The sequence below is a fragment of the Dipodomys ordii genome, unplaced genomic scaffold, assembly GCF_000151885.1.
Source record: "Dipodomys ordii isolate 6190 unplaced genomic scaffold, Dord_2.0 Scaffold20, whole genome shotgun sequence".
Lineage (NCBI taxonomy): Eukaryota > Metazoa > Chordata > Mammalia > Rodentia > Heteromyidae > Dipodomys > Dipodomys ordii.
Window position 1 is genome coordinate 21,905,792 of NW_012267236.1, and position 24,867 is coordinate 21,930,658.

General features: G+C 49.4%; 1 protein-coding gene across 1 annotated transcript in view; it reads right to left on the reverse strand.

Moving 5' to 3' along the window:
* Asap2 (ArfGAP with SH3 domain, ankyrin repeat and PH domain 2) overlaps positions 1-21,645 on the reverse strand; it is a 107,970-nt gene extending 86,325 nt beyond the window's left edge. The window contains exons 1-3 of the mRNA XM_013013565.1: positions 21,633-21,645; positions 21,403-21,425; positions 13,162-13,234 (exon numbers count right to left, since the gene is read on the reverse strand). Of these exons, the coding sequence (XP_012869019.1) occupies positions 13,162-13,234; positions 21,403-21,425; positions 21,633-21,645 (109 nt within the window). The remainder of the gene's footprint in view (positions 1-13,161; positions 13,235-21,402; positions 21,426-21,632) is intronic.
* Positions 21,646-24,867: the final 3,222 nt, after the last annotated feature.

The following is a 24,867-nucleotide window of genomic DNA, read 5'->3' on the forward strand; positions in this document are numbered from 1 at the left end:
TGGCTCAAGTGGTAGAGCGCTAGCCTTGAGCTGAAGAGCTGAGGGACAGTGCCCAGGCCCAGAGTTCAGGCCCCATGACCGGACCCAAAAAAAAAAAAAAAAAAAGCAGCTCAGGGACAGTGCCCAGGCCCTGAGTTCAAACCCCAGGATCGAGGGAAAAAGAAATGCCTGCTGTAATATGAACGAGGAGATACAGCATGGGGCATAGAACCAACAGCAGAACCAACATGTCACTTAAATGGAGCACGATGTTTGTGTTTTCTAAATTTCAGGACATGACAGGAAGTTGGGACTCAAAGAGACCAAAAAACTTATCCTGGGAAACAAAGCTGAGGGCAGTGGCTGGGCTTTAAACCCAATGTGTGTGATCCGTCAGCACACCCTTTTCCCCCCGCCCCACTACAGTGTTTTTAAAGCTAAAAACAGTTTAACCTTGCCCAAAACAAAAGCACCCAAGTTTGGGGATTTTACCTACTCTTTCAGGTGGATCAATAATACCTTCTCCTTTGCTAATTATACCTCTAAAATGTGTGGCTCACAGTGCAGGGCAGGTCCATGCAAGCCACATACTATTTTTTAATTATCTCAGAGTTAGTGGTCAAGACACAGGCAGTCCAGTGTGGCTTCAGCACAGAGCTGAGGACTGCAGCAGACACTGGGTGCTGGGAAGTGCCACGTGGCGGGAGAGGCGAGAATGCAGCTCCCTGCCCAGCGTCTTCCCTGGCTTGTTCCATCGGCGGCTGGGCTTCCCAATGATGCTCAAAGGGAAGGTGCAATAGATGTTTCCTTCCCGGGCAAATGAAGTGAAGCATCAAGCCAGAAGCCCCTGAGCATCTTCCTGAGAGGCCCGGACGGCACACTGTGAGAACAGAGATCCTCCAAAAGGACAGCCACCAATCACTGCTCCACAGCACCCCAGGCTGGAGATTTTCCTACTAGTAACAGAAAGTAGTTGAGTTGCTTTTATCTTTTTATCAAAAACAAACTTAAAATGGGAACCTAAAAAAAATTAGCCTGGGAATCAAGTTTCTGGAAAAGTTCCAAACCGGTTCTATCTGTTTTTTTTATTTATATCATTGTAAAAGCTGTTCCCAGCAAGCTCACTGCCCTGCCCCCCTCCCCCATTCAAATATATCTTGCATCCACTTCTCATTCATGATTCAGGGCCAAGAACCTCTCAGCCAGGAGAAGATCTGGGAGGTGAGAATTTGAGTTGTCGAGGCTAGCCTAGAGAACCTACCTCTTCCCAGTTCTATCCAATACATCCCTATTTTCTACTCTTCATTGCACAAAACCCATCAATACATTCAAAGGATGAACTAAGAGAATCCCACAGAAATCAACCATGAGGTCAGCAAGTACCTGCCCGGGCTAAGTTTAAAGGCAAGAGTTAGGTTTGTTGTGTGCTTTTTAGTTTACCTGATTCTGTTCTTTTAGACACTATCAAGAAGGCCCAGTGCATATGGTTTAAGCAAAACTGAACGACCTAAAAGGAACAAAAGGCAGCATTACTCCTCCTTCATGGGCTACACACACATGCAACCTGCCAGATCAAAGAGGCCCAGCACAGCAAGGAGGCAGGCCACCGCCCGTGCGGCCAAGAGGGGGTTCCCCGCAGTGCGCCTGAGCTGCCCTCTCTTCCAACACACATGTCTCATTCATTACTTCCAGCATAGCTTCAGGGCTATGATGGAGATGAAAGCCTTCAGAAAAAAAGACAGGCAGTCGTGCGTGTATTCACCACTTACAGGGTGCCCAGCACCGGGGATCAGATGCCAAGAAGCGGGTATTTGGGCTGAGCCTTCAAGGCTGGTAGGAATGGCCAAGTGGGAACAGGGGGGTGTCAGGAGAACACCAGAGCGTCCCTCGTGCTCAGCATGTGTTAACACTTCCTCTCTCAGGGCTCCTGTCTGCACGAGCTCTCAGCTCTGAGACATCAGGCAGCACAAGCCTCCTGTCCCCACCTCCCTGGAACAGTCCGTGTCCGCTACCGGGTCTTGTCACTGTAAGGATCCCGAAGGAGGGACACTCAGGGCCCTCCCTTTACAGACAGAGAAGCCAAGCCCAAGGGAGGGGTTGGTGCCTTCACCGGGGTCACACAGCTATCTGCAATGGAGCTGCAACACAACATAGGCTTTCTAACTTGCTACGCAATGCTCTTCCTCCATGCTAGCGATTGCTTTCCACGTTTGCTCATCACCTTGTCATTATCCTTGCTGGAGGGAGAATAAGACAAGGTTACAACTTTCCAGACAAGCACACAAGCTGCTAGTCCAAATACCAAGTGTCATGACCATCAAGAAAGCAAAAGGAATCGGAGGGGGGGGGTGAGGGGGAAGGGGGTTGTGCCCTAACCTGAGAGCCACTAGGCCCCAGCCTCCCCTGGGCGGTCCGGCCCTCTGCTCCAGGCCAGACCACAGCTACCTGGAGACTGGCTGAGTAAAGAGCGTCTGCTGGGACAGCACCTTCCAGCCACCCACCCAGCTTGTGAAGGGAGCACCAAGGAAAGAGGGATGTGCTCCACAGCAGCAGCTCTGTAAACACTCTCCACCTGACAACGATGATGATGAATATTCAAATGTGTACCACATTTTACATAAGGCTGCTCTGCAGAAACCACGCCACAGTGAGAGCCACACATCACCTGGTTTGAGATGTAACCTGTGGCACCCAATCTTAAGGAGAACAATGTCCTAAAACCTGAGATCATCTCATTGCTTACTAGGATCTCTCTTTCCTAGTTCTGTCCCATGAGACAGCCATTTTTAGACTTTATTTCCTGAGGCATGCTAGATAAATGGCTGAAAAACCCTCCCAGTTCACAATCTAGTATCCTGTATTAAAAGTCCTAAAAACAATTGGGCCACTCAATGATGCCACTTCCAGTAATCTATCCTTAGTCAAGGTTACCAAAGTGTGTGGGTACAGGACCATCTGTAGTGACAATAGAAAAGGCCCCAAGGAGAGGAGGTCACTAAGGAACAGTGTATTTATACAGGAGGATGAGTCTGCTTTTAAAATGCAGATGTAGGAATAGAAGACAGAATGCTGAATTTAAAGTTGGATATTTAGTCAACATTGTAGAACAGAAAATGCATAGCGGGGGGCTGGGAAGGTGGCTCAGTGGTAGACCACTTGCATTGCATGCATGAGGCCCTGGGTTTGATTCCTCAGCACCACATAAGCAAAAAGAAAAAAGCCGGAAGTGGCGCTGTGGCTCAAGTGGTAGAGCGCTAGCCTTGAGCTGAAGAGCTGAGGGACAGCGCCCAGGCCCAGAGTTCAGGCCCCACAACCGGACCCCAAAAAAAAAAAAAGAAAAGAAAAGAAAATGCATAGCGGAGGCTCAAAGGAAAACTCATCAAAATGCTAAAGGAACAGTGGTGGTTAAAAAAAGCAAGAACCCAAAGCTGTATCCGATGTGTGGTAAGTAGTGGCGTGCACTATCCAGAGCCACGCTGTCTGGGCATTATTTTATGCCTCTGGAGGTAGGTGTTTCACAGGTGAGGAAAGAGGCTGCAGGTGCACAGACAATCAGCACAGGCCTCCAAATTGGGCAAAGACGGCTCACATCTATAATCCTAGCTACATGGGAGGACAAATAGCTTAAACCCATCTGAAACCATAGCTGAGTATGGTGATATGCTCTGGTCATCGTAGCTTCTCTGAAGGCTGAAATCAGGAGGCTCACAGTTCTAGGTCAACCCCAAGCCGAAAGATCCATGAGACTACTGCATTAACAGAAGAGTCTGGATATAGCGGTACACGCCTATCATCCCAGCTACTGCGGGAAGCCTAGCACAGGTGGATCACCATCCAGGCATGCAGCTGGGCAGAAAATAAGACTCACTCAAAAACAATCAGCACAAAAGAGGGCTAGAAGCATGGCTCAGTGGTATAGCACCTGCCTAGTAAAGAATAAGGCTCAAAGTTCAAACCCCAGTACTGCCAAAAAAAGAGAAAACAAAAAACCTACTTCTGTCAAGGTTTTCCTAAGAGTTCCTGCTGGCCCCGAGTCCTTGGGAAACCACCAGTGCCTGCAGATGTAGCTCTGGGGTGCATACAGACTGTGGCCAGCACAGGCAGCAACAGTTCCCAAAGCCAAGGCGAGGGCTGGCTGGCCAGGGATCCCTGCACTGTCTCAGGTTGTTTTAGGTCAATGATCCCTCCTTTCAGGAATGGCTGAACGTCAGTGTGAATAATTTAACACAACCCCAGCCAGCTCTCTAACATCCCATGGCTCATAGGAGTACATCTGGAAGCCAATAAGAGGGTGAAGAGCTGACTGATCTATGGCTTGATTTCTGTAAAGTTGGTGCTTTCTGCCTCCTCAGATTATAGACTCCAAATGGAGAAAACGCCAGCCTTCACTGTTATTTCCACTCTGTACTTACCAAGTGCCCATTATCCTAAGAAATAAACCAGGGTGTGCTGGAAACTACTATGAAGTAAGCTCCTGTGAATACAAAGCTTCCTAAAACAGAGCCTCTGTGCACTGGAGCCAGACTCCATCTGAGAGGGAGACTCAGAAACCAGTCCACTCAACACAAAGACACCAGGGCTAGGAACAGGAGGACACATGGGCAATTCACCTGGCTCAGTGAGGATCGGATGATGGACTCCATCCAGGCAACAGAGAGCTGCCGAAAGGCTCTACAGGGACATGGCGTCTGCAGCTAAGAGAGATGGCCTTGGAGGGATACAGATGAATAAAGACCAGAACCTGCCAGCCAACAACTTCACAAGACAAACACCAAACATGATCCATTACCACACCAAGTGCTGGAGACAGAAACAGCAAGGGGTAAGCTCTCCAGAGCTAGAAGCAGAAAGACTTCTTGGCAGTTTCCTCCTTGGGATCTGGAGAGCAAGATGCGCTGAAGCTTAGCTCCCAGCTACCTGACTCATCCCTGGACTCCTCTTCATCCTGGCTGCCTGAATCCTGGCTACTCCAACACCAGTCAGAATGCCTTTCCCAGGTGGCTGGCATTCAAAGCCGGGAGGGGATACAACTGTCGCTGAATGTGACTACCCACAATTAGGAATAATGTCCAACTGCATCCATGTCCTTTCACGGACGAAGAGTTCATGTTGGCAAAGCAACGAGGTCAGCCATGGTGCAGAATGTACATTCTGCCACTGTGAGGTGCTTTCAAACTTCAGCCCCATCACGCCTAGGAAGCCGATTCCCAGTACATATATGACTGGCCTAGTAAGACACTGCCACTCCCCACCTCCCAAGCCCCTCCCTCAGGACGGTCCAGTGGCCCTGGGAGGCCCAGCTCTCCAGACCTCCCACAACAGCTACCACTCACTCACACCATGGAGCCTACATCTCTATAGGGTTTCAGAGATGGGGACACAGGTTCAGAGGTCTCCGTTGCACAATGGGCCAGTGCGTGACATTAAGATCAGTGTGTGACCGGATCTACCTGTGAACGCCACAGACACCTGGGGGCAGTTTGGTCCTATTCGTGATCTTGTATCCCTGAGGAACACCAATAAAAATCAGAAGACTGATCTGGATGATCTTTTTTTTTTTTTGAGATTAGGACTTGAGCTAGGCTATGGTTTCACTCATTGGCTGGTGCTCTACCACCTGAGCCATGCCTCCAACCCCTGGATGATTTCTCTAGATATCTATGTTTATGCATACACTTCTGAGGAAGCATGTACCGCTTATAAACCTGCGTAGGTCCAATGTACCAAGTGAAACAAGCTGGGTCCAGAAAGGCCTCAATTTCCTACCAGAACTCAGCCCAATGACTCCCAGCATGACTCGTGGGAATGCTCAGACTTCCTTCCGACTCGAGGTCCTTCTGTGATTAACAGGCTGATCACCGCTGATGGGATTCCACAGGTCATCTGTCTACCTTCAGTCACCGTTGTTAACCAACAGAGGGTGAGCAAGATGCTCTGGGCCTCCGAACTAGAAACACTGCCAATAATCTTCAAGTCCCATCCTTACCTCTCTTTTAACTTCCTCAGGACAGAGGCCATCCCTGGAACCTTCCAAAGATGCAGAGAAAGCCCTCTGAGCTTCCCAGCCCCTCCCAAACCAAACTCTCCAGATCCTCCAGAGGTCCCGCCTACAGTGAGGTTCTGCTGGCTCTAAGACTTTGAGGTTCTTCTTAACAAGTTGCTACGACAACTCAACAATGGAAGGACGACTGACAGACATCCCTGAGGTCACCTGTGACTCACCTTCAACACGTGTGTCATGGTCTGGATCACACCTGGAGTTTTTCCAGAAGGATCATGAGGCAGGCCCACACACACACATCACTGACTGTGCGTCCTCAGTCACATCCTGCCCCCGCACCAGGTAAGGAGAGGCATTTGAAGGTCAGGAGACAGGTGAGCACGGCAGCTCCGCCTGCTTGCTATACAACCTGGGCAAACCAGTATGCTGTCCCCCTAATAACTCACCTATTGACAGACAGAACCTAAACTCACAGTGTACAGTGCAAGAAGGCCCATAACAAGTACTCCAGGGGTATCAGGTTGTTTCTGTAAATCAACACCAGCATTATTCTACCATCATGTTGATGAATATCAACACAGTAGACCTTCTTTATCATCATTTGTTACCGCCTCTATTTTGTATCCTGAATTCTACTGCCTGAGAATTTCTTCGCAAGTTGTTTTCTTCACTTGGCTCCATAATTGTGGTGCCAAGTAGCTAGACTCCAATTCAGTTTCTCACTGTGATAAGCAAGACTACAACACAATGAACATCTTTGTGTGTGAAATTCTTCCATTTAGAGATTTTTATTTTCTTGATGTGCACTGACTGCTTTCCAAAACCTGCTTCCCGTTTTCAATGCCATAACAGTATAGCAGCATACCAGCTTCAGTATTCTTGCCCAACGCTAACGAGTACTATGACTTATTTTCTTACGTAACAAGTAGAACAACCATGGCTTCTTAATATATAGTAAAATCTCACTTCCTAAACTATAATATTTCTTTTTATCTGCTCTATTTGCTAATAAAATGTAATTGAAACAACTCTGGCTGAGCCCTGGTGACTCACACCTATAATTCTATTACTTGAAAGGCTGAGATCAAGAGGATCACAGTCTGGGCACAAAGTTCACAAGACCCCTCTCAACCTACAGCTGAGCATGATGGTGTGGACCTGTCACACTAGCTTCAAGGGGAAGCCTGAAATAGGTGGATTACTGCCCCCAGCATCAGCCCAGGCAGGAACTGAGACCCTATCTCAAAAAAGCAAGCATTAAAAATGTGCTGGAGTTGTGAGTCAGCAGCAGAACACCTGCCTAGCAAGCACAAGATCCTGAATTTCAATCCCATCAAGTCAAAAACTAAATAAAAAATATATTAAATTTGAGTTTGCTTTAATGCTATGTTCTAATTAGCATAGCAAGTGACTGGAAAAAATATATACAGAGAAAATTGTGAACTTTCATTTTCTTCTATTGGTAGAAGATGGTTAGGGTTTGAGGGAAAACCAGCATTTTCCTGTGCTTTTCATTCCAAGCACATGACGACTTCTCTACGACCTTCAGACTGATGACAAAGGCTATCACACTCAGTAAGAATACCCCCACCAACCCCTCACAGTGGAGAGCTACAGAAGTGAACATCAGACTTCTTTGTTGCTTCCTCCTAAATGGAGATGAATTTTTCTACCCACAGATAAGATAAACAGAAAAATCTCAGCCTCAGCTTCCCAGAATGGGGGTAAAAAACACCTCATACCTTTAAGTAGAGACAAAGCTTGGGAAACTTGGCCTACGAAGAGTTTTAAAGTAACTACAAGCTGGGATTCTTTTTTAAGAGGTGAGATAGCAGCAGTCCCTGAGTGAAAAAAAATTGTAGAAAATTTCTCAACAAATCATTACAGTAACTGCTTCTACAAACCCATTCGTCAGACGCTGCAGAAAACACACCTGGCAGGCTGCCATCCTGCAACAACCAAGTGCAAATGTAATGACTGCCGCTGTGTAGGAAACACAGGCTGAGCACACACTGGGTCACAGAGAAACGCTTTTGGTCCAGTGCAGCACTTGAAGTGGGAGAGGCACCCTATCTGATATCTCAAAGACTTGCTCCACCTCTGCCAGATGCTTAATCAGCGAATACTCAGGCTCTATCCAGACCCACCCAACCAGAAACCCTCCATGTGTCCAACTACTGTGTTTTAATAAGACCCCCCCAGGAGATTTTGCTGCTCTCTGAGGTTTCAGGACCACTGCGGTAAAAAAAACAGGGGTAAGTAAATTTTCCCCCCAGAAAGCCAGAGAGTAGTTACCTAAGGCTTTTCAAGTTAAGAGGCAATACTGATGTTACTGAGTAAAGTGAAATTCATTCTCAGCTCACAGGCTGTAAGAACACAGGTGAATGGACAGTTTGTAAACTGCTGCTCTAGAGCAGCTCAACTCTCAAGCACAGAAAAGCCAACAGTAGACTCTAGGGTCCGCCATAACACAGTTTATATTGAAAATGATCAGTTTACTCTTCTGTGCTAAGAGGACAGTCTAAGTACTTGCAGCAGATACATGGTAATAATCTAAGTAAACTTGCCTACCCCTGTGCAAGACACTCAACAAGTACACAGAAGGTGTATTTACACCTGCCACACTCATCTAAATGTATTTATCTGGTACTCTGTCATTAGTACATATAAATTCAGGTAATTCTCGGTACTACTGTGACAGTATTAATAATCTATTTACCTGTTAGAAAACTGAGGCGCCTAACATCATAGATTTTGAGTGGCATTGCTAGTTTTTAATACAGGTTTCTTGGATTTTAGTACCTCTGAGCTCTTTATCAACAAACTACAGTCTCCTAAAATTGGTCCTTAACCTCATGGACTTGCAATTAATCAAGGAGAGAAGGCAAAAGACCAGAACAATGTAAGGCAACTTAAATACTTATTTATTAGAGATCCTTTAATTTCATCTGATTCAACCTCAAAACTGCAGTGCTCAGAGGTGAGGTAGGTAGAATAACGGTCCATCCCCCAAGACAGTGACTAGGTCCTGATTCATGGAACCTGGTGAGAGTATGCTAGCAGGCAAAAAGGAACTAAGATCACACGTGAAATTAAAGTTGCTAACCAACTAACCTGAGATGGGGAGACTGTCCTGGATCATCTGAGGGGGCTCCATTATACCAAAAAGTGCTATGGGACTAAACATGGTCTCCTTGAACTTAAATACTAAAGCTCAAACTCTCAATGTGATGCGTGAGATAGGACTACTGGGAATCATTACGTTTTGATGAGTGGGCCCTCATGACATGATTAGTGCCCTTATGAGAATCCCCCAGAGAGTTTGCTTCCTTTTCTTCCCCACAAGCTAACCATTATGGTGCCCTAATTGGGGATTTCTAGCCTCCAAAACTGTGAGAAAACAACTTTCTCAGCTATGTACCATGCTAACTCAGGTACTGGAGGCGGGAGGACTGGGATTCAAGGCTATCTCAATCAACAAGCCGGATGTAGCGGTTCTACCTGTCATCTAGCTACACGGGAGGCAGGAGGATCTCCACCTGAGGCCAACCCAGGCAAAAACACGAACCCCTACCCGAAATAAAATTAAAGTAAATAAAAGGGCTCCAAGTATGGATCTGGTGGTGCAGGACTTGTAAGTCCCTGAGTCAAATCCCAGGAGGCAGGCAGAAAAGAGGAAGTGAGGCAGGAAGGCAGGGAGAGAGGGAAAGAAAGAGGGAGAGAGAAAGAAAGAGGAAGAGGGAAAGACAAAGAAAGAGAGAGAGAAAATGAATGAATGAATGAATGAATGCAGGTAGCAGGTAGAAACTGGAATAGTTGAAATGGACTTTCCTCTAGAGCTATTGGAAAAACACTGATTTTAGTATTCATATATATATATATATATATATTCATATGTTTTCTCATGCTTCTCATGAGAAAATCTAATAGGTAAATTTGTGTCATTTTAAGTCACTTAGCATAGTGGTTTGTTACAGCAACAACACAAGTTTAAATGTTTGTAAGACTAACCATGTTCAAGTCTCCACTTGACAGAGCAGGAAGGAGAAGGCTGGGCAGATCACACCCAGGTGACTGGAGTGTTTATAGCTCCGGGTAGGGTTTATGAAGACAAAGATAAGAGTCACCACTAGCTCCCCTAGCAAGGAGGGCAGCCAGCTTGGCGCATGAGCGTGCGCGTGCACGCACACACACACACACGGGCAGATGAAGGGGTCAGACTGGGACCACTTTAGGCTCAAGGAATTAAGGATGATGAGACCAGAAGTGACATAGGATAGGAAGAGGCACAAAGGCGAAGTGTGGCAGAGGTGGCAGGATTCTCACTGGTCTTTCCATCCGGCGTGCAGTGAGTGCTCCTCCCAGAACAGCAGCTGTCTGGGGACACTGAGCACGCTCCACACAGTCTAGCTGGAAAGCATGGCAGCCGCAGCCTGTGCCCCTGTTCAAAGTGGCTGACTTATTTCTGCAACAATTTAATCTGTCCTTAGACTCCTCTACTAAATATATTCAAAAGAATGTGCTATGAAAAGCAGTTCTAAAGAAGAGCTGCAAACATGCTGTGGCCACTGTCAGCACCATCACAGGAAAAGTATAGCATTTCCTCAGGTGACAGCACTTGTTCTGAAATAAAGATTTCAGTAATCCAGCTTTAAAAAAAAAAATCCAGACTCATGCCCTTATAATAACTCGAGTTTGGCCTGGTGTAAGGGATGGATGCAGGGCGACATAAATAGAAGACCCCCCTCCAAGTTCAGGTGGACTGCCAGCTTCCTGTAGCAAGGTCACAGCCTCCTCTCAGCAAGGACACGGACGAGACGCCCACAGAGCCGCAGGCACATCCCCGCCCGCCCTGTTGTGACTCTGAACAAACGTCCCAATTTCCCTGGGCCTCACCGACAGGTCGGTGGAGCGTGTGCAGGGAAGGAGGTACAAAATGTGGTACAATGGAGAAACTTCAAGGCATTCCAAGACCCACACACAGGCGCGAGTGGCCCTAAGAATGATTGCTTCATGGGAATTAATATTATTAATTAATAATAACCTGAGTCTACCAGGTTATTTAAAACACACCCATCTTTGGAAAAGTCAAGATCATATCTAAGATCTTTGATTGTTCTGTAGGTGAGGAATCTTTGTATTTCTGCTTCATCTCCACTCTCTGAAAGTTCTAAAGCACCCGGGAGCTCGGATCCGTTACCTCCCATCTCGGGATGGAATTCACCTCGATGAACTTCCTTGTGGGCAAAAAAGGAATACTGCCATGTCTTATGCAGAGAAGGCAGTACTGCTGGCTTGTATTTTAAGAAACTCCTGCAGGGAAGCAGATGAGGAGATGAGGTTTGTAGCAACGGGAAGGCCGGCCTCCCGCACCTTTCCCTGCGTGTGTGCCAAGCCGGGCTGGCTGGGGAGTCACACAAAGTCCCTGGGCAGCCATAGAGCAACAGCTGCCCAAGAAGCAGATTCTTTCCTTCCCATTGCTGGTGTCAACATGCAAGCATAAAGTCACCTTGACTCTAAAAAAAAAAATCACCTTTACTCTAATTAGACTATAAAATAATCTTATGTATTGTCTAGAGTATTTTTCAACTTACAAGTTCAAAAAGACTACGTGAAAAAAAAATAAGGAAAAAATACTTCCGGGGCTGGGAAGGTGGCTCAGTAGTAGTAAGTGCTTGTCTTGCATGCATGAGGCCCTGGGTTCGATTCCTCAGCACCACATAAGCAGAAAAGGCTGGAAGTAGTGCTATGGCTCAAGTAGTAGAGGGTTAGTCTGGAGCTGAAGAGCTGAGGGACAGCGCCCAGGCCCAGAGTTCAGGCCCCACAACAGACACACCCAAGATACTTTGTGGAGTCTACTGTTTGTCAGCAAAAAAAACTGAGCATCCTATTTAGGGATTTCTTGAAGTCAGGATGGCTGAAGGCAGTTGGTAGCTTCATAACACTCAAGCTTGAGTCAGCATCGTGGAACTTTGAATTTCTTGATAACACCCTCATCTCTCCTATATACAAATCCCTCCTTTGTCTAACAAAAGTAGTCTGTTATCAAGATTAGCATAATGCATGGGAAGCACAAAGTACACAGTAAGTGTAAAAAGAAAAAACAACAATAACCTACCATTATTCCTCCCTGTCCCTCTCACCCAACACAGGAGTCTACCAGAAGCAGAAGACCATCTTCCATCCTTCCATCCAAATCTTTTAATCAGCTTGATTAGGACCAGGGTGAAGCAGGTGCTCAAACCCATGCACATCATACATTTCTCATTTAGACTGTCTTTAATGTCAGTCAACAGCATTTTGTAGCTGTCCACAGAGTTCCTGTGTATCTCTTGGAAATCTGACACTAAATACACCTGGCAATGTTTACTACAGTGTCCCCTCTGAGTGAAGACCATCCACTAGACTCCTGCCATGGCCCGCACAGCGCTCTGCAGTCAAGAGCGGCTACTGGAGCTTGTGCTCATGCTACTGTGAGTGGGGCTTCATGGGATGTGAATTCCTGGGGCTCCACACCATCACCTAAGCCATCTCCTGTTCTGCCAACATCATCTGATTAAAAGGAGATGCTGCAGGATGGAGGCGTGCTGGTATACACAAAGGGACTAAACGCTGCAATCTCACCCCACGCTTAGCGGGGCACTCTCCCAGGAGCTCACCTTTTTTTTGGGGGGGGAGGGGCACTGTCCCTGAGTTCTTCAGCGCTCTACCACTTGAGTCACAGCGCCACTTCTGGTTTTCTGGTAGTGAATTGGAGATAAGAATCTCACAGACTTTCCTGCCCCGGCTGGCTTTGAACTGCAATCCTCAGATCTCAGCCTCCTGAAAGTAGCTAGGATTACAGGCGTAAGCCATTTACAGTCCATCACCTGTTTCAACATCTTTGAGATTCCCCCTAACTTCTAATCTGCCAAGGTGGCCACCTTCTTGTTTCTGAATGAAAACAACAGAGGCAGAAAGATCATGGGGTCTCATCAGCCAGCCCCACAAGACAGGCTGTGAAGACAAGACAGGGGAAAGAAAGAGGATAGAGGCTCGTCCCTGAATCAGACAGGCAAACAAAACATGCTTCTGCAGACTGGAGCGCCCGCAGCTGTGTGCTCAGGAGGCGCACGGTGAGCAGGACTTCAGGAAATGCTTTGCTTTTACACACAAACCCCTGGGAAGGAGTGCATACTCACCTAGCCCAGAGATGTTTATTGCTTTCACGGATTTCTTCATTTTGTAAAGAACCATCCGGTCCACATCCAAAGCCTAAAATACAGAGAATATGGGAATTAAAAGCTGGTAGACCACTTGCACAAGGCAAGGCCCCAAGAAAGGGGGGAAAAGAAAAAGAAAAAAAATAAGTTTACCTATAAATCACAATTACCAGTGCGCAGCTGCCCCGTGAAAGCCCTCTGGAGGCCCCTGCTGGACCCCTAAGCCCCTGGGCTCTTCCCATGGACAAATCCCAGCATGGTATGGAGAACCAGCCTGCTAACAGCACGGAGCAGCAGCGCTGGTGATTACTGGAAAACAACTCTTCTGATATGTGTCCCACTGGACGCATGTGACCTGCCCCCTGCCCATATCAACTGCGGGACACGGCCTGCAGCAGTGGACAGGCCGCTCCTATCATGAGGTCTCTGTTCTCTCAGAGTTCCAGCAAGGCTCCAGCATGTCCTTCCTGTGTCTGTGCTGCCCAGTGCCAAGCCCATCCTCCACAGGGGAAACGATGCTAAAGACACAGGACACCCTGACCAGCGGGCCCCAGACGGCAACCAAGTCTCAGGGCTAGACCTGCCCCACACAGATGCAGGTGGGCTAGGAGAGGTGAACCCACTCCAAGTTTGTTGAGACCCAAATACATATTTGTCAGTTGTGCTAGACGGCATGTTCTGTTCCAGAAACCAGAAGTAACAATGCCTACTTCCCAAGGTTGAAAAATTACATTGATATATTGATAGATTTTAATCATCAGCAAATATTTACAGACCACAAGTTAAACAACAGCAGTACACAGCACTTTATACAGAATGCAGAGTAGGGGCCCAAAAAGTGTTTGTTCAATAGCTCGGCTCGTCAGCATCGGAATTCACAGCTCTGCTTCCAAGAAAGACACTGGGCTGACATTTTCTTGCAACCGAATTAAACCATGGAAGAACAAAACATGTCCACTCCTAGCTGTGATGGGAGACAAGGCTTGTAAACCAGGAGAGCGCCACCAGCCCCGGGGATACGCCAGGGAACAGCAGTGCGTCAGCGTCTGGCGCTGCAGGCCTGGCCAACAGTGACGACCCATGGTGGGTCCCGTCCTGATACACTGTGGGGGCCTGTCTGTCCCAGGAAACTGCGCACGCCACCTCGGGGCAGTGCAGTCTGCACTCCCAGCGTTCCCACACTACTCGGAGTCAGCTTTCAACAGCAGCATTGTAAGTGCTGGTTCTAATGCAACAATGCCATTTTATTAGATGAAGACAGACATGACTGGTGCTGACAATTTTAAGTGGGAAAATGATCACAAGGCACCAGACATTTGACAGAGCTGCTGTAGGACAAAGAGAAATTCTCATCATGCCATTGTGTATTTGTCTAAACCCACATAACACATAACAACCCACATAACATACACCACGAGGGACCCTAAGCATGGACTCTGCTGAACAATAATGTGTGGACATGGGTTCTGATGTGACAAATGTCTGGCTCTGGGAAGACTGAGGAATGCTGGCCTGGGGGTCTTATGCATGTAGGGACAGAGCTCTGTGGGAATTCTACAGAAGCAGAGCTATGGCTCAAGCACTAGACTTGAGTAATTAAAAAAAAAAAAAGTTCAGATACAGTGCTAGGCCCTGAGTTCAAGTCCCAGAACTGGCCACACACACAAAAAAAAGCCAGTGGGGGCTCAGTGCTGGGAATCTTTCTCCTGGAAAATGAGCCTGGAGACGGGCTTGTCCCTCTCCACCACAGCCTGGCTCTCTGGCCTTCCGCGGGTGACAGGGCACCTGCATGTGTCCAAGTCCAGCTCACTCTTGCTCAGAGGCAGTGGGGTGGGGGGCGCACTCTGACCCCGCTGACCTCTGACAAACGTCCTCCTTCAGCTGGGAAGGTGGCTTGGTGGTAGAGTGCTTGCCTTGCATGCTTGAGGCCCTGGGTTCATTTCTTCAACACTACAGAAACAGAAAAAGCCGGAAGTGGCGCTGTGGCTTAAGTAGTAGAGTGCTGGCCTTGAGCTGAAATGCTGAGGGACAGCGCCCAGGCCCCACGACTGACCAAAAAACAAAAAAAGTCCTCCTTCAGCATGGATAGGATTCAATCACGTTTGGCCCAGAAGTCTGGTAAAATACACTGCTGGCTGAGTGAAGTGGCTCATGCCTGTGATCCCAGCTACTTAGGAAGCTAAGATTGAGAGGATGGAAGATGAAGGCTAGCCTAGGCAAAAAGTTAGTGAGATCCCATCTCAACCAATAAAAAGCTGGGCTGAGCGGTGTACACCTGCTATCCCAGCGACGGGGGGGGGGGGGGTGGAGGGCATAAACAGGAGGTTCGCAGTCTAGGCCATCACAGGTAGAAATGCAAAAGCCTATCTCAATATAACTAAAGCAAAAGGGCTGGGGGTGTGGCTCAAGTGGTAGAACACCATTCCTGAATTCAAGCCCCCATAAAAGAAGAAAAAAAAAACCAAAAACTTCACACTGCCACATGGGATTCGGCCTGTTACTGAAGCGAAGCCCTGCTTCCAGTGTTCCAAGAACAAGAGGATAAACACACACTGCTGCTCTTCTGTCTGTTAAGTAGAGACTGAAGCAAAGTGGGCTAGGCCACAGAGGTAAATTTAATTAAAACCACAAGAGGGAAAAGCAATTCCCTCCCCGGTGAGAATCACGTCCTCACTGTGGTGCATATTTATAGATAAAAGAGATTAAACTTGGTCAGGAGAAGCGGGAGTGATTAAGACTGGGCAATATCAAAAGTCCTGTGTCCACTAGTTATTTATAAAACAGCACTGGAATCTTAAAGCAACAAAAATAAGAAGGCTTTTAGAAGTCTCTGTAGGTCAAAGGAGTCAGCCAACTTGGCTGAGATTCGGCTGAGATTTCTGACCCGATTAAGCATTCCCTCCCACTCCCCCTCGGCATCTGCTCAAGCTTGGGGCGGAGGAGCTCTGCACCTGAACACGTGTAAGAACTACAAACACCCACACTGCATGGACAATGAGGACCTAGGCAGGTGGGCCCAACAGCTGGTGTCTGGCCAATCCTCATTAACCCACAGACTGACTCAAGCTGACCTTTAGTTTATATAAAACAAGTTTTATGGGGCAAATTTATTACCGAAACAAGACTGCGGGAATGTGTCTGAAGCAGGCCCAAGGAACACAGTGGAAACAGTGTGCGGGGAGGGGACAGGGAGCGGGGGAGGGGGGGATGGTACGCAGCACAGGTGACCGTGAGCCCCCCCCACTCCGAGGGTCCCTCCCCACTGTCCACACCTGCGCCCTCACATGCCCACCACAGCGGCAGAGGGATGTTTCAACCAAAGCGAAAATAAAAAACCATTGAAAATTCAGTCCCGCAGCCTTGCTGCCTTCCCGGCTGTGCTGCTACAGGCCATCCTGTCCCAGAGGTTCTAGAACAGGGCACCCCCTTAGGCTCCGTCAGCCTGCTTCCTCCGGGGCCTCACGGGGCCCCGCAGGTGCCTCCACCCTGGCACGGAGGAACCTAGGTCACCGCGGCAGGCTGGGTGGCCGGGCGAGGTGCTTGGCGTGTCTGAGGACCTGGCCTGGCTCAGGGGCCACAGATCAGAGCCAGCCCGCAGCTGACTCGTGTGGCCATAAGCCAGGCGCTTCCACGGGCAGATGAGATGCTGAGTGGCCTACCTGATGTGCAGGTGCCTGAGCAGGAAGGCTCAGTTTGAGCCCAGTGAAGCGAAACATTACCCCCCCCCAAAAAAAAGGAATCCCAGGGGTTCCTGTTAGTAGACCTATAGCCCAGAAACTGTACTCCGTAACTGTAACTATTTCAAATTTCATTAACAGGTATTTGTGGAAATTCATGCTTTTCCTAGACTGTGGTAGTAGCCTCATCTTTGCTCATGGGTTCACAGACACTATAATGTCCACTAGGAAATTTGCTGATTTGGCCTGTAGGACCCATGTGGCCTGCCCTGGCCTGCCCGGGTCCCCCGGTCCCCGACTTGGAGCCACGGCAAAGCAGGGCAGTTGATCCCCAGACCCTGGGTGGAAAGACACTGACTTCCTTCCTGGGACCCCAACACGCTGGCCCTGGGAAGACAGGAGACCCCGGCCTTGAATTGGCCTCTCCACCTCTCAGGACCCTCCTTTCCCGTCACATCCGCCCTTGCTCCATTTCTGAAGGGTGCACCTAAGGGGAGAGGAAAGTTTTGAAAGACAGTAGAGAAAACAAGAACCCACACGCAACACATACACACACAGCTCTGTGCCCAGAGGCAGTTCTGCCAGGACACAGTCATGCAAATAGGAGATGGCAGCTCTGTCTCATCCCACACTTAACTCTGCAGAGAGTACGAGCGTTAATGACAGCGGCAAACATTTCCAGAAGCCTTTTGGGAAGTACACAATTGCATGGCAGCCCGCGGGGCCTAGTGGAAAACCAAAGTAATAATGGGCCAGCCTCCTTCGGGGAATAGAGTGAGGCCTGTGTCACTGAGAATTAGGATCCCACACGGACTCACACCAGGTCACAGCTGTGGTAAAGAGGTGTGCCCGAGGACGACCTACAACATTATTGTCTACTAGAACAGAAGTTACGCACAGGGGCACCCACAGCTCCTCAAAACAACCAAAACTGGGCAGGGTTAAAATGGATAAATGGCTATGCGTTCCAACAATGGAGCAACACGGAGATGGAAAGAAAAACCTTTCCTTACACAGAACACAAATGAACTTGATTAAATCTTTAAAAGCAGAATACATTCAGTATTTACTATAAAACTTCAAAAGCTGGCAAGATCGGCTTGCACTGTTGGCTTGGGGTTGCACATATATTGCTGGCAGACCTACGTGTAGTGAGAGCAGCAAAGAGGCTGCACGGTCGGCCGGAGGGCACCACGGAGGACTCTGTCCTGACCAGGACACCAGGTAATGGTGGAGAGGGCTCACTTCAGCATCTCTCCTCGAATTATATACGGGCTGAGGTGTAGCTCAGAGGTAGAGCATGTGCACAGCATTCACAAGGTTCTGGGTTCCATTCTCGGTACCACAAATAAATACATGCAGACAGACAGACAGACCTAAAATGTGTATTCATATATGATGAGGTACACAAACAAGAATAAAAGCTAATTTAAAGCTGGAGGGATGGAGGGTAAGTTAAAAATAAGTTTGGAGAAAGAGCCAGGAAATGTTGCCATAACAAAAGTGAGTGTTCAGGGTATTTACTCATGTGCGTTTGTTCACACACAGGGAGGGCATGGACAGAGAGCCCAGGGATCTTCCTGTCCCATCCTAGATCATCAGAGAGAAGCTGGGAACAGACAAACGCAGAGCCTGGCTGGATGATTCCCATCCAGGGCTTTTCTCCTGAGCAGCAGCTGCTTCCCAACAATGCTGCAGATGGTTCCAGGCATTCTCACCCATCTTCCTGAACCACCTAAGGTGACCTTTAAGCAGGTGACTTCTGAGGCAGGCAAACAGAGAGGACACGCCTTTCGTTTTTCTCCCACGCGTTTCCTGACATGGATTTGGTGTCCCCAACGGGGGTGGGAGCACAGCAAGCATGCCCTCGGGGTGCAGTGGCCTCCTCCACGGGGGCCTACCCTGCCAACCTGCTGGCCAAGCATGAGGCAGGAGCCCAGGCTGCAGCCTGACATACGCGACCAGGCCCCACGTATACAGCTCCACGCACAGGAACTGAGCACAAAAAGCAAGCAACTGTATCTCTGCAAAAGAGGCAAATGCAGCCTGTAAGAGTCATTTCCATCTTAGAACCCAGCACACAGGAGGCTGAAGCAGGAGGACAGAGACATCGAAGCCAGCCGAGGCTGCCCAATGAGACACTATCTCAAAAAGAACAGAAAGCCTTCCATCTCATTAAATACAAGTTTCATTATAAACCAATCCACACACATACAAATCAAAAGCAAAATCTGAATTTTTTTAAATGTGTTGTTATAAAGGGGAGGACAGACATATAAACTAGATGTACATAAAGATACAAGAAAATAATCATGTTGTCCTGGGAAATGTTCAAGAATTTTTTTGTTTCCCTACTTTGACACTATGATTAACATGAGTACATTGGTCTTGAAATTTTATTTGTTTATTTTTGGTGGCCACAGAGCTTGAACTCTGGGCCTGGGCGCTGTCCCTCAGCTCTTTAGCTCAAGACGAGCACTTTACCACCACTTGAGCCACAGCGCCACTTCTGGTTTTCTGGTAGTTCATAGAAGGGTCTCACAGACTTTCCTGCCTGAGCTGACTTTGAACCACGATCTTCGTATCTCAGCCTCCTGAGTAGCTAGGATTACAGGCGTGAGCCACCAGTGCCCAGATAGTCTTGAAATTTTTAAAGGAAACTGGGAAGTCCCTGAGCATCCCACGGTTTCCTTCCCCTCCCACTTTCCTATCGGCCTCCCATCAGGCAGGGCACTGGAGACTTGCTTAGCTCTGAGCATAAAACTGTGTCAAAGGAACAGACGAGACACTAAAAACAGTACTCAAAGCTGCACACTTCCACAAATGGGCACACAGAGAACCCTCTGCAAGGCAGTGCGATTCCAGCGGCTTCTGAGCAGAGGCGTGAGGACAGGGCCAGAAGACTCCGGGTTGGGCCTGATTTGAAAAACTTACCGCAAGATATATTCATATATCTGTTCAAAGATAAGTAAGTGATAAAAATGGAAACAGCTCCCTGGGATGAGGAGGAGGGGCGGACGGCTAACCCCATCTGCGGGGCAGAGTGCTGGCCCTCGAGCTTCCTGGCCATGATGGCCCCCCAAGCTGAGAATTCATGAAACACGAACCCACAAAGTGCCAGGTCAGGACACATCAGCAAATGAAGGAGCCGGGGGAGAGGCAGCGGCACTGCTGGGCAGCAAGCACGCAGCACGAGCCGCAGGCCCGGCTCTCTGAAGAGGGCACAGGGTTTCATCTTCACCCTCCAGCCCCGGGTGCTGCCACACACCTTCCTCCTCTCCCAACAACAGCTTTGGTTCTGCACAGAACTTCTCAGCAATACTTTCAAACGAAACAAAATGGAAAAGAACCCCAACACCCAAGCTAAGAGAATCACCACGCAAGCTGTTGGCCTTCGTGTGGTTCTCTTTGGAAGTGGACAGTGCCCCCAGGATGAGCATGTGCCTGGCAGAAAGATGACACGCAGCCCCCACCACCCCACACGGCCTGTCCAGTAAAAGGACAGCCCGCTGGCTCGCCAGGCTCCGGAGCCAGCCACCGGGGTGCACCATCACCACAGGCGCTGACGGGGACATCCAGACATAACGTGGGCTTTGCCTTAATTACTGTTTAGAGAAGTGGAAGCAGATGACAGTGAATTCCGGCTCTGTCAAGATGCTTTGCATCCTAATTTGTACTAAGTGGGAAGGAAAGTGTCTGGGAGCTGTGGGGAGTGGAAAAGGAAAAGGAAAAGCCGCTCCCGGCAGGCTGCCCCGACGCCCTGCCCTACCGCAAGGGGAACGGCTGCACCCCCCCCCCAGCTCTGCCCCTCAGTCTGACAGAAGAGCCAAGAGGCCATACAGGAAGGAAGTGGACTATCTAGGGAGAAGGACTGCCAACAGAGGAGGGGCCGTCCTTCCAGATGCACCAGCCACCAAGAAGGGCCATGGGCCCAGAGTGGCAGAGTCACAGGAGCCCTGAGCACTGGCCTCCAGGATGCAGGAGGCAGAGCACAGGCGCGGAGAAGGGACTGGCTGCTGGGAGGAGGTCCATCTTCCACATCATCCCCGTCCCAGAAGACAATGGAATCGTAGGCCAGGCTGATTTCCCCAGGAAACAGGCGCAAGCCCCATGAACTTCACTTCAGTAACATAAACAAGGGAAAGGAGACGTGAGATAGCTGAGTTTTTTTCCGAACGCCGCATGGAGATGAGAGGGAAGGAGGGCTCTGCTGCCTGACACCGTAAGGCCTGTTTGGGAGCAGCCCAGCACGCACCGCGCCCCAAGGCCTGTCTCCCACCCTCACCCGGTCCAGCATGCGTGCTCCACAGACGCCTTCCTGCTGTCCACAGGCTGTCAGATTTAGTTCATGTGTACTTTCAAAAAGTACATCTTGTAACTGTAACCAGAGGCTTAAAGCAATAGATGCATTCAAAAACAGGACAAGGCAGTAGCTGGATGCATTGGGAGGAGGGCATGTTTTAGAAGCTTGGTCTGAGCACCACATAGAAGTGGTTCTAAATAAACCAGATTCACTACTTCATGGCCTCTAAACGTGACTCACCTCACAGACTCCAGTTTCCTCGTCTATAAATGGGAACAACAGAGTTCAGTACACAGTCAGAGCTCAGTAGCTGATAGCAGCAGTGCAGGTCCTCTGCTTCTGAGGGGCGGGGTCTGCGCTACGCCAGTTCAGGTAGCTGCCGAACACCCTCTACACAGGGCTGTCTCCACAAAGACATCTCAGATCTGATCAAGATCAGGGGAAAGAGAAAAAACTCCAAAACGACATACCTTTGTAGCACATGCTTGCCTTTCATTTTCACTAATAAGTTTTTTACATCCAGGCTTAAAGTTTTTAAATCGTTTCCCAGGTCTCTGACTCCCAACAAGGGCAAGAGGGGAAGTGGCAAACCAGAATGCTAACGCCAGCCTGGGAAAGAGGAGTCTGTCTGCCCCTTACCAGCTCAGCTTTAACACACAGGAGGCTGAGATCTGAAGATTGCAGTTTGAAGCCAGCCAGGGTTAGAAAGCCTGTGACACTCTTAATGCCAACCAACCACCAAAAGGCCAGAAGCGGAGCTCTGGCTCAAGTAGTAGAGCACTAGTCTTGAGCACCCCCACCCCACCCCCCAAAAAAAGCGTGAACCCTGACCTAAAGTTCAGAGGTTACAGGGAGTGGTTAAAGGTGTCCTCCCCCTGCCTGGAGACTCTGCAGCTGAGAAATCCTACTTATAAAACAAAGCCCCGGGGAAGCTTGCCCCTCTTGCATCTTTCGGGTCTTCCCCCTCTATGAGGGGGGCTCTGTCCTCCCTCAATGTTTCCGGTCAGGACTGACAACTCCCAAGACTCCAAAACATCCCTCCGAGTTCCTCTCAGGTGCACCACCGGCATCTGAGAGAAACACTACAGGTGACAGTGACAGCAGAAGGTGTGCAGCCTAAGAAGACAGCTGGGGCCCAACTCCAAGGACTGGACACCGCGAATGACACTCACAAGCACTTGAACTGCATCCCCCTACGCAGCACTTACAACAGCTTACAAAATGCATCCATTTCTCCAGCTTGAAAAAAAGAAAATCACTCCCAATTTAAGGGATTTGCCTGTGGTCATTTATTTGGCTCTGACTTAATTGACATCTAGGAGAACTACAGCAGGCCGGAAAGAGCAGAGAGCATTTGCCAGAACTATGTTCCCTCCCTCCAGCGCCAGGAAGCTGCAGGAAGCGCCCATCTGACTTCCGCTGCCGCATTCTCTGGTGTTGGGAGGAAAGATCCCAACACTAATAAGCGCACAGCTCGAATCATATGCAGCCACTACTTCCACACGAAGCATAAGGTCCACCGCACTAGAACACACGGGATCTCCTTGGGCACACTGGGCCAGCAGAGTGGACCAGAGCTAGGGCACATTTGTCTAGGATGCCCCATCTACTCGGCGGCTTTTCAAGGAACTAACTGTGGTCTTGCTAGTTCTCCATCTTAACTTCTGAGTTCCTGTCTTGCATTCCAAACACCTGCCAGGCTCCACTGCTCTGGGGCAGAATAGGAGGTAGGGAGCAGGAGGAGCCAGAACAGGAGAGAGGGGGGGAGGAGGAGATGGGGGGAAACAAGAAGAAGGCCCCAGGCCAGTCAAAGCCCCCCACAAAGCCAAGATCTGCCTGCTGCAAGAAGAGTTTCTGGGAAAGGGGGCGATGACCTCAGTGAGGTCGGGGTGCCTCTGGAAGCGCTGGACGATCACGTGTCTTCTCCTGCCTCTGCCGCACACAAGTCCCAAGCCGGCCTCCACCCACAGCTCCCTGCCCCCAATCAGTCATCTCCTTGTAGCCAGTGAGTACTACAGGGAAAGCGGAGTGGAGGGAGGGTCAAGGTGTGTAGGAATCACTGGGGCGTCTCTCCACCCCCGGCAACTTATTCTGCATCCTCTTTTCATCTGTAGACACAGGCTTCCTGAAAGGACTATGGCGACAGGAAGAGACGTGGATGTGTGTTGTTTCCACATTACCACACACTTGGTCTCCCTGCCTCAGGGGAGGGGTCGGTGGACATGGCCACTTGCAGCTCGAGCCCTGGCTTTCATATCTTGCTCCATTTAACCTGGGGACTATGCGGGACCCCCCCAGGGACCAGAAGGTGTGAGATTAGTATCATCTGTCGGGCCTCAGGACAGACATAAAATGCTGCACTCTCAGACACTGAATGGCCCAATTGCAGCACAGGGACCTGAAAACCACCACAAGGCGGGGTCAGGGCTGAATGACCCTCAGGAGGTGTCAAAAATCCTGCCTGGATTTTTCCCTGAAGATTTTTTTTTTTTTTGTCTGAACATCATTATGCCCTCCAACAGCATCCGCCTCCCAGGGAGCTGCACGTAGTAAAGAGGAGAGATGGAGGCCACAGCACAGGAGTCTGACAAGGTCAGGAGCATGAGGGCCTGGTGAGGAGAGGCAGACTGGGAGAAAGAACAGGGCAGATGGCTGAAAGGCCAGGTGTGGGGCCAAGGGTAAGGGCATGCTGGGCGCCATCACTGAGGGAGGGGACAGGAGAGGCAGGAAGTGCGGAGAGAGGCAGAGGAGCCTGCTCTGGGCTGGGCTGGGAGGATCCACACTGGTGGATAAGTGTTACCCAACGAAGGGCTTCCCCTCATTACTTTTCCTTTCTTTCTGTTTCCAGCCAAAGAAACATGGAAGCCAAGAAAGAGAGCCAGAGGAAAAGCGAGTGAGTCTCTCCTGAGGAGTCTGAGCCATGGCCGTGGGCCTGGTCCAGAACGATTTCCTCCTTCCTAAGGGTTCCTCGGACACCGAGGAGAGAAGCCCAGGGTCCTGGATGCGGGCCACCTCCTAGCATAAATCAGCAGGCACAAGCATACACACCTACAGCTCCAAAGGCCAAGCTCCCAGAGCACAGCCCAAATATAATGCTGTGTGATTCCCTCGAGGGGCTGGGAGGGAGAAAGACTGGAACAGAGAAAAACGTGAAGTGAAGACGGTCTGTATTTCCACGATCGGAGGCTGTCCGCTGTGAGGCTAAAGCAACGCTGCTGAGGAAGCTCAGGGAGGACAGGAGAAGGCCTGAGGATGATCAGGTCAAGTGGCCAGGAGAAGGCCCTGCTGAGCGTCACTCCCCTGGCCAGCTCCTCCGTGTGGGACGGATTCAGAGGTCTCCCAATAAACCCAAACCCGTTCAAATGTGCACCAGAGGCCCTCCAAGCTGGAAGGCGGAGAAGCGCGTCTCATTTAGCTGGAGCTGACCAAACGGACGCCAGCGGCCTGCACTCTGGTCAACAGACTTTGAGTTATCACGGCAGAGGCGACTCTAGCTTACACGGATACAGGTGGATAGCTGTGTTCATTTATTTTTAAAAACAGTTTGAAAAGCTCTTACGTGATAAGAAAAAGCTTCAACTCTCTACCACGAACAACACTTCCTGTGTCACGTGCGAGGGGCCAGCGCCTGGTAGAGTGCCTGCTGGCTGCAGACACTGCTGGGAGAGTGGAACCTTCACTTCCCAGGGTACAGCTGGCTCTGCT